Source organism: Vipera berus (genome assembly GCF_964194415.1).
Source record: "Vipera berus genome assembly, chromosome: 11".
In the NCBI taxonomy this organism is placed as follows: domain Eukaryota; kingdom Metazoa; phylum Chordata; class Lepidosauria; order Squamata; family Viperidae; genus Vipera; species Vipera berus.
In genome coordinates, this window is record NC_138214.1 from 12,198,022 (window position 1) to 12,208,153 (window position 10,132).

The following is a 10,132-nucleotide window of genomic DNA, read 5'->3' on the forward strand; positions in this document are numbered from 1 at the left end:
TTAGAGATCACTTTGCTTTAGAAAAATTTAGATGGTCCTCAGATAAAGCGCACAAATTGCAGAATGTATATCAGTCTTCCCGAACCTTAATTATCCAAAATCACTTCTTAGAAAATCCTTAATTTAGCTGTTCCTGTTGTGGCTGGGTAATGCATTTGTGTTGTCATTTCCCAAAAGGAAAATCACTTTTGCCCAATATACCCGGATTTGTGAAGCACTGCAATACCTAGTAACTCAACTCTTGAAAGGCTTCAGTGTTCTTCATAATCTCTCTCCCGAAGAGAGTTAGGTCCTTGACTTAACAGCCCCTTGTTTTGTGATCATTTGAAGTTACGACACTGGGAAAAGTGACTTAGGACCGTTTTTTCACATTTATGACCATTGCAGCATCCCCTTGGTCATGTGATCAAAATTCGGATGCTCGGCAGGTATTTATGACGGTCGGAGTGTTCTGGGGTTCACGCGATCCCCTTTTGCGACCTTCTGACAAAGTCAATGGGGGAGCCAGATTGACTTAGCAACTGGGTTACTAACTTAACAAATGAAGGGATTCCGTGGTAAGAGAGGTCATAAAATGGAGCAAAACGCTCTTAATTTCTTGCCTGGCAACAGAAAATTTGGGCTGAGTTTTGCTCGTTAAGTCGAGGACTACCTGTGTAACCCAGTGGGACAGTATCACGAGAGGGGCATTAAAGGATGAATCCCAAAGCCTTAATTTCAGCAGCTCCTTCTTAAAAATTATTTGAAATAGAATCAACCCTTGTAAAATTAATTTGCCAAGAGGCTCAGCTGGAGGGAAGACGAGTTGGAGGAATAAGATTTTGATACGGTGACCTTAAACCCAAGTTGCACTTTGAAATGTCGCTTAAGTTCATTCAGGGGAGAGTGACGGACACCGCTTGTCATTAGCTAAGAGGAGGACAATCTGTAGCACGAATGTTGAAGTTCCAACTTGTGGGTCTTCTGTTGCAGCACCTAAAGTCCATCAGCTGGGAGACAATGTCTGTGAAGTCACCTGGGAGCCTTTACAGCCAATGAAGGGCGATGCCATTGTTTACATATTGCAGCTTGCCACTGGGAGGGAAGCGGATCAGGTAATCCCAGAATAACTTTTTTTTTAAACAGGTATTATGGGGAAACACCCACCCACCCCCACCCCCCCACCAAATACAATAACTCTGAATGCATTGTTACATATAAAGCAGGGGCATTTAACCTTGGCAACTCTTTTAAGACCTTGGCCAGCTGGGGAATTCTGGGAGTTGATGTCTTCAAATTGCCAAGATTGGACACCCTTGTTATAAAAGAGTCCTCATTGTCACATGAATTGTCAAGCGCCAGGAAAATCGGGAAATCCAAATGAGCAGAAGGATTTGCTGCAATTTACTCTCTACAAGAACCTGAACTAGGATTCAGTCAAGGGAAGTTGGCAGTAGACAAGTCAATGGAGTTCAAGGTGGGCTGGATTTAGATGGGACTTGTAATTAATGACACATATGACTCCTCGGGCTCAGCCTGGTCATCTACCTGAATCTCTCTTCCCAATTAGACCATCAGGTGGCCTCTCAGCATAACAGTGTAATCAGAGTAGCAGAGTTGGAAGGGACTTTGGAGGTCTTGTAGTCCAACCCTCTCAAGCAGGAGACCCTATTCCATTTCAGACAAATGGCTGTCCAGTCCGACAGAATCACAGCTTATGGGGTACTGGGTAAGCTGTTACTCAAGTCTGTGCACCTGAACGTTACCCAGATTGCCAAACATTGTACTAGATGTGACTGTTCCTTGGTGGTAGATCATCTTTTCAACCAGAAGGTTCAGAGATTTCCTGGTAGGACCAGAAGGCCTTCTGTCTGAACCTCAAGGCGAGAGTCGCTGCCAATAGATGTGAGCGATGCGGAGTTCATAGGCCAGTGTATAGGCCTTACAGGTCAGGATAAGGCAATATTTAGGGTCTCCAGCAGGATAGCCTGGAGTACCAAGATATCCAGATCTTTCAAGGACCAGGTTCTAGGCCCCATCTGATGCTTTTAAAAGGGATCTGCCACAGAGCAAAAGGCCAATTCCAAGCATGGCTTTTATTTCCAAGTGTGCGCAGTGCAGTGTGTGTTGGAAGGGGTGACCACCTGTCCTCCCCAAAGCAAAGATAAGCTTAGATGGGAGCGCCTAGGAGGCGTTGAGGTGGTGCAGTCGTTATCAATCCGTTTTCATTCAATGGGGGTTCCCAAACTGTCCGTACCCATTTTGGGAACGTGACCAGACCATCTCAGAATTTCCGGTAGCCCCCAAAGATTGAAGATTTCTGGCTTTGTGGAACCCATTTGCCTTGTTCTCAGCTCTAATGTCTGTCTTCTCCTGCCTCAGATCTACAAGGGACCAGAGACGTCCTACCGCGTCCCCAACGTGCAAACAAACTGTGAATACCGATTCAGGGTGTGCGCTGGGCGCCAGTATCAGGACTCCACTGGATGGCAAGAACTCTTTGGCCCGTATAGCCCAAACACCACTTTCTCATCTCAAAAGCAGGAGCTGCTTTCGCCGTCTTCGGACCCGGCTCCCGAACTCCTGAAAAGCAAGCGGAAGGCGCTGAGCGACGAGCAGTTTGCGTTTCTCCTCCTCGTCATCTTTGCAACGGTTGCCATTTTGTTTGCTGTCATCATCCAGTACTTTGTGATCAAGTAAGTCGGTGGCCACGAGAAGCGACTTCATCACTCAGCTTTATAATTTTTCATACGGAAGTTTTACACTTTTGGGTATTTTATGTAAATTCCAATTAAAATGCTAGCTGGGAATGATGGAAGAAAAGAGACGCACATTTCCATTTTTTTTGCTGCTGAGTAACAGGTTGGACGGACAGGATGCCGCCTCCTCCTCTCCTCCCCATCACCCACTTCCCTCCAGGGGCCGAAGAAACCTGGGGGGGGGGCAGGGGAGAGAGAGGAGGAAGGGCAGACTGACACGAAGAACATCCCTTATTACAGCACAGTGGTGCGTCTACTAATCAGGGTTAGCTGTTGAAAACAGCAGGAAGAAAAAAAAATACTGCCTTAATTCTCAAAGAGCGTTGACTTAATTTTCACAGTAAGTCCTGAATTCTCAAGTCCAGCGAGAAGGGAAGGCAGGAGAGAAGCTGGCTGCTTTAGCATTGGGGACCGAGATGTAGGAGCAATGATGCTTATGCTTAAAAAAGAGAGAGTCCTGTATCCTACCCATATATTGTCCACAATGACTTTTAACGATAGCGCAATGTTAATTTTTCCAGTTCTTTTAACTTGGGGGGGAGGGCACCCTGTCCCTTCTTAGGGCAGTAGCGGGTGTCGTCAGCCTTTTTGAGTTTTTTTTAATCCAGAAGTGTTCGTTTCTGATTGAGATGCTTTCTCTTGTTGGTACAAACAAAAATGAAACAACAAAAAAAACGGATGTCCCAACTCAACGTCTCCCTCTCTGCGCCTGAGAGATTTAAGAAACACCCTGTGCTTCTGACTTTAAAAAAAAAACACCCAACCAAAACCGCTGCAGCGTTGGTTTTTTTTTCTTTTCTTTTCCAAGGGGGGGGGGGGAAAGCACAGCATTTTTTTTTGTCTTTAATGAGAACAAAAAAAAGTGCATTTATGATAAATGTTTCACTATTTGGCTCAAACTGAGCAAAAAAAAATGTTTTTTGTACTATTCTTAACGTGGAATTAAAAAGTCGACTCTCTGGGGGGATCTTTTTTTTTTCCCGTTTTAATTTTGTTTCTCGGGGCGCCCTTGGAATGTCATCCGCCTGATCTAGTCACGTGTGAAAATTACTACTTCCCCTTCCCCCTTCCTCTTTCTCTCCCTCCTCCTTACCCCTCTACCCCACCCCCCACCCCCCCAAAAAAGGTCCAAGTTTTAACGTTAATTGTCACCTCATCCATAGCAGTTCTGTGTTCCACTGTTTTGGGTCTTGTGATTCCAAAGTCTTTTCCGTTTGTGATGGAAATTTCAGTAACATCTCTTGGCTGGTTTTTTTTTCCTTTTCCCTTTCGTTTGTTTGAGGGGGTGGGCAGGGGTGGGAGGGCGAATATCATGCACTACAGAGGAGCTGTTCTGTGTAAGGCCTCTGCAGCAAATACCTGTAAAATAAAAGTAATCAAACATTATCTGCTACTTTGAAAGCTGGAAACCATCTGTTTTGTTCTTCGGGAGAAGAAACTAAAAAACAAAAAAAAAAACAACACAACAACTAGGCATTTTGTTGAGTTTTCCATATTGGTAAGGGACCGAAAAGCTCCACCTTACGAAACATCCGAACGCTTGTACTTGTATATGGGACAGTGGACGTAACTTGTAAACTCATGTTTAGCTTGAAACATGTCTGTTTCCAAAAACAACACAACTGGCTGTTCATTCATCATGATAGCTTATGGTTTGTGGCATTGTGTTTGCATTTCACACCTGGGGGAAAACAACACACACAGAGACAGACAGACACACACACACACACACGTAAATGATATCATATCACTATCTTTAAAGTAGATTTATGGTGCAATCTGAAATTTATCTTTCCCCCCTCCCCATAAAATGTATTCTCTTTTATGTGATCTATTTATTTTGATTTAAAAAAAAATTCTGGAAAATGTATGTTTGAATGTATTGTTCTACTTGTAGCAGAACTTTTTAAGTTAATCATTTGTTGTAATGGAAGCCTCTGCTCAGTGTTGAAAAGAGTTTTATACAAATGTTCGTGTCTTTAGTTTGCAGGAATGTTTACAACCTGTTCTCTCTCATTTCGTTTCATACTTCACTTTTTTATAAAATAAAATAGTCTTTGGCAGATTTATGTTGTGAAAGTGACAAAAACAAAAACAAAATAGGTGGGGAGGGAGAAATCTCACCGAATTGGCAAGAGTGTGAGAAATACATTTTTTTTAAATTAGATTTTCTGAATAAAATACTAACCAAAATTACAACTTCCTAGAAAGTTAAATCTTTAATTTGTATTTGTAATTGCCACAAAATGTTTTATTATATTTCCAGGAGGTTTACTGGAAAGCATAATGTAGAATTTTATATTTACAGCTATACATTCCAGATTGATGTACCTAGTGGCATTAATGTATTAGGTCTCCTTCTCTCTTGTCTTGTAATTTTTGCCGTATTTCATACTTATGTTAAACCTGCCAGGCATCGTATTACTAAATTGTAACTATCAAATAGATAATATATTTAATATGGCCAATAAAAATAAAAATTGTTCACATTTGGGATTGTGGAGTTGCTGTGTCTCATCTACACATACATACAGTGTACAACCAGGCTCTCCAAATTTGGCAACTTTAAAAGTTGTGGACTTCAACTCCCAGAATTTTAGAAGCTGAAGTCCACAAGTCTTAAAAGTTGCCACGTTCGGAGACCCTTGCCTGTTACTCGTCCCAGCTTCTGCCAACCTAGCAGTTCGAAAGCCTGTAAAAATGCAAGTAGAAAAATAGGGACCACTCCAGTGGGAAGGTAACAGCGCTCCGTGCGCCTTTGGCGTCTAGTCATGCCGGCCACATGACCACGGAGACGTCCTCGGACAAGACGCTGGCTCTTCGGCTTGGAAACGGAGATGAGCACCGGCCCCTAGAGTCATAAACGACGAGCACGTATGTGTGGGGGAACCTTTACCTTTTACCTTTTATAGAACAAACATTTTAAAAATACTGCTTTATTTCTTTTTTTAACACCGTCTACAAAGAACATCCTGAGTTTTCCAACTTCGCCTGGGTCAGGGGTAGGCAACCTTGGCTCTTTTATGACTCATGGACTTCAACTCCCAGAATTGCGTCAGAAGAGCTCTAAAGAAAAACCATACAGCACTTTTAAGAATTAATAGTAACATCAAATCAGACCTTGACAAAAAAAAATGAGCCATGATTAAGAATTTAACGTTCTTTTAGGAGGGATGTTCTAACACACGTCTGGCTGAAACATGTCAGTTATTCTGAATTACACAACAATGTATTCTTGACTCCCAAGGCATTTGTTTTAAAACAAAATATAAGGACCCACCTGTCTAGAATCTCATTAAACATAAACAACAAAGTTCAGGGCTGTTCTAACAAAGAGGATAAATCATCTTTAGCTGACATGATTCAATCTGATCAGAGCGCAATAGATGTAAACAAATACATGAGATTATCAGATATCGAATTTATTTGCTGCCCTTCTTGTTTCGAAGCAACTTTTTTTGAATGCCACTGACAATATTAAGCAGAAAATAGGAAAGTGGTTTTTACTTTTAATCTTAGAAAATGAAAATAGACAAATGAAAATCTGGATTGGCCTTTTATATTCTTGAAAAATACAAATCGTGCCTCAAATTTTCCTTCATGGATATAAAGGATTTACAGCAAGAATCTAAGGTAGCTGTAACACGGAATGCAATTACAAAAATGTAGAAACAGAAAAAGGCCAAATCTTACATATTTACGGCATTAGAACCTTCAGAGTGGTTCTAGAATAAAATGTAGAGTAAATTTAAGAGTGAAATTTAAGGAACCAAACTGGCAAATCAAATGCATAAAGTTATATGCTGATGATGCTGTATGGACAGTTCGCTCGTCCAAAGGACTGCGATACACAACACTGAAGCAGAAAAACATTTGAAACAAACATGGCTGAACATCACCGTTAAGCTGATTAAGTAACATCATGAGATAGGGCTCGCAACTTGGGTGTCCTCCTTGACTCACAGCTCAGTCTGGAAGACCACGTAGGAGCTGTGGCCAGGGGGGCTTTTGCCCAGGTTCGCCTGGTGCGCCAGTTGCGGCCCTATCTGGACCGGGATGCCCTGCGTACAGTCACCCATGCGCTCGTGACCTCTCGGATAGACTACTGCAATGCTCTCTACATGGGGCTGCCCTTGAGGACCACTCGGAGGCTTCAACTGGCACAGAATGCGGCCGCGTGAGTTGTGATGGGGGTTTCCCGATACTCCCATGTAACACCTCTTCTCCGCGAGCTGCATTGGCTTCCAGTTGCTCTCCGGGTGAGATTCAAGGTGCTGGTGATGACCTATACAGCCCTAAATGGCATGGGTCCGGATTACTTACGGGAACACCTGCTGCCGGCGTCAACTTCCCTTCGTCCTGTGCGCTCCCACAGGGAGGGCCTCCTCAGGGTGCCGTCAGTCAGGGACTGCCGGCTGGCGGCCCCCAGGGGGAGAGCATTCTCTGTGGGCGCGCCAGCCCTTTGGAATCAATTGCCTGTTGAGCTCTGGATGGCTCCTGACCTTCGCTCTTTCCGCCGTGATCTGAAGACCTGGTTGTTTGAACAGGCCGGCCTGGACTAAGGGTTTGGGTTTATTTTTAACTATTTATTGTTAGGGCTAAATTAATTTAATTTTACTTTTAACTTTTGTACGTTGTATTTTATTGCCCTGTACACCGCCCTGAGTCCTTTGGGAGAAGGGCGGTATAGAAATTCAAATAATAATAATAATAATAATAATAATAATAATAATAATAATAATAATAATAATAATAATAATAATAATAATAATAATAATAATAATAATAATAATAATAATAATAATAAAACTGATCTGTGTTACAACTGATCAATTTACTTAATTAGGAACGAAGACTTACTCAAAAATAATTATCAACAGAGCTGGGGGGAAATAATACAGTGGCTGAGATTTTAAGATGGAAGGATGGCCAAGGATGAGAATCAAATATATTTCTTCTTTTCTTCAAGGATAAAGATAAGAGTTAATTTCCATGTTTTACCCCTTTGGTCATCTGGAATAGGAATCTTACAAGAGAAGCAGTCTTGAGATTTGGGGATGAGGATAGGAGAAGATCCCACTTCAAGGGTCCTTTGGAGAGAGACACCCTGAAGTTGTGGTTCCAAGTAGCTTCTTTTAGCCATCTGTTCGATTTGAAGTTGCTCTACGCTAGAATAGTGGATAGAATTAGCGCCATTGATTTGTTTTTTGCCCTGTTTATAAAATGGTTTGGGGACTTTCACATTTCAGGTAAAGTTCTGCTCCACACCAGAGAACACAAATGGAGCAGAAACAGAAAGAGGAAACACTTGGTATCAACCTTGGCACTTTCCACCTGTCTCAACCGATCAGAGTACTAAGGCAGCCATCAAAGGAAGCCATCTAGACCATTTTCTTACCTCCAGCTTGCAAAAGTGGCTCCTTTGGTCAATTTGCAGATCTTCAAAAGGGAAGGTGGATTTTGTATCAGAAGTTGCCAAACCTGGTCCCCAGTAGATTGGCAGCGGGGCTCTGTAAAGGAAGAAAAGCTGTTAGAACAGAATCAAGCAGCACACTGCTTTGCTGGCTGGGAGGCTGGAAGTTGGGCACTAAAAAAAACACCAAAATCCTGGTTAAGTGCCAACTCAGTTGGAGAAAACAGTCCTCTCCCCACTGCACCAAATAACTCATCCTCCTGCTTTTCGCTTTCAACCATCCATCTATCCCGCCATTTAAACCACTGGTCCTGCCTCTTCTGCTCCTCCATAGCTTACCCGTCTATCAGAGCAAAGAGCACCCAACATTACCTGGGAAAGGTAAGCGGGAGAATGGAGATTCGGCAAATTTGGTTCAAAAGCCGCCCCGTTAAAACTAGACCAGCAAGAGCATTTCGCTGGAGATGTGTCTTCCCTTCCTTCCGAGGCGTCACCGATGTGGCACGAATTTAAACTTTTAGTCAAAAGGCCGTGCAATCAGTTTGCATAGTCATAGGGCCATTTCCAACTCATTTGATCGTTTTCCAAGCCAGTCTCAATCAACAATACCCATAGCGCATCAAAAGATGCAGGCTTGTAAAACCAAGCCAACTAGCCCTCTCACCAGCTACCTTGGTCATCCTTCTTGGGGCTGAAGAACCAAATTCTGAAAGGAACATGGCTCAGTGACATACTACATGGAATCTAAGGACTCCCTGTAGATCAGGGGTCTCCAAACATAGCAACGTTGGCTGAGGAATTCTGGGAATTGAAGGCCACAAGCCATAAAGACATAAGGTTGCCAAATTTGGAGACCTCCTGCTGTGTAGATCATCAGAAGCGCCTGTAAAGGTTACTACAGGGTTATCATTCTCCACACAACAGGAAGGAGAAATAAATGGATCATTAAACCTATTTGATCTATCTGTGTGTCAATCAAATTCAGTCAAAACAACAGATTGGTAAAGTAAGGATCATTTCAGTTCAGAGTGTTATTACACATAAAATTCAGTCAATGCTAGGCACTTTTACGGACAAAGAACAAAAAGATATCCCATTTCTGCAATACTGTAACAAAAGGATGCCTAGGAATATAGAATATAGAATAAAGAATAGAATAGAACAGAATAGAGAATAGAATAGGATAGGATAGGATAGGATAGGATAGGATAGGATAGAATAGAATAGAATAGAATAGAATAGAATAGAATAGAATAGAATAGAATAGAATAGAATAGAATAGAATAGGAAAGGGAATAGAATAGGAGAGGAAAGGAAAGGGAATAGAATAGAGAACAGAACAGAATAGAATAGAAAAGAGAATAGAATAAAAAAGAGAACAGAACAGAACTGAATAGAATAGGAAAAAGAATAGAATAATAGAATAGAATAGAATAGAATAGAATAGAATAGAATAGAATAGAATAGAATAGAATGGAATGGAATGGAATGGAATGGAATGGAATAGAATAGAGAATAGGAAATAGAATAGAATAGAATAGGAAAGGAAAGGGAATAGAATAGAGAACAGAACAGAATAGAAAAGAGAATAGAATAGAATAAAAAAGAGAACAGAACAGAACAGAATAGGAAAGAGAATAGAATAGAATAGAATAGAATAGAATAGAATAGAATAGAATAGAATAGGAAAGAGAATAGAATAGAATAGAATAGAATAGAATAGAATAGAATAGAATAGAATGAGTTGGAAGGGACCTTGGAGGTCTTCTTGTCCAACCCCCATGCAAATTTACTTTGGAATTCAAGCCCACCTACTTTGTTTTAGCTAAGCTGCTTTGAGGAGCAAGCCAACAAGAAAGCAAGCCAGCAGTTGATCAGAAAAGTAGAATTTGCTATGCATACTTCGATTCCAGTAAACAACTGACATTGCTTTTGCTACTTGGCTTATGCAAAGTATTTGTACATTTTTAGTTTATTACGG

At 41.6% G+C, this 10,132-nt stretch overlaps 1 protein-coding gene across 4 annotated transcripts in view; it reads left to right on the top strand.

Moving 5' to 3' along the window:
- The window catches only part of LOC308673328 (fibronectin type-III domain-containing protein 3a-like), a 60,262-nt gene extending 55,035 nt beyond the window's left edge, over positions 1-5,227 (top strand). For all 4 annotated transcript variants that reach the window (XM_081336928.1, XM_081336930.1, XM_081336929.1 and 1 more), the window contains exons 25-26: positions 973-1,094; positions 2,362-5,227. In XM_081336928.1, the coding sequence (XP_081193054.1) occupies positions 973-1,094; positions 2,362-2,679 (440 nt within the window). In that variant the 3' untranslated portion in view covers positions 2,680-5,227. The remainder of the gene's footprint in view (positions 1-972; positions 1,095-2,361) is intronic.
- The last annotated feature ends 4,905 nt before the right edge of the window (positions 5,228-10,132 follow it).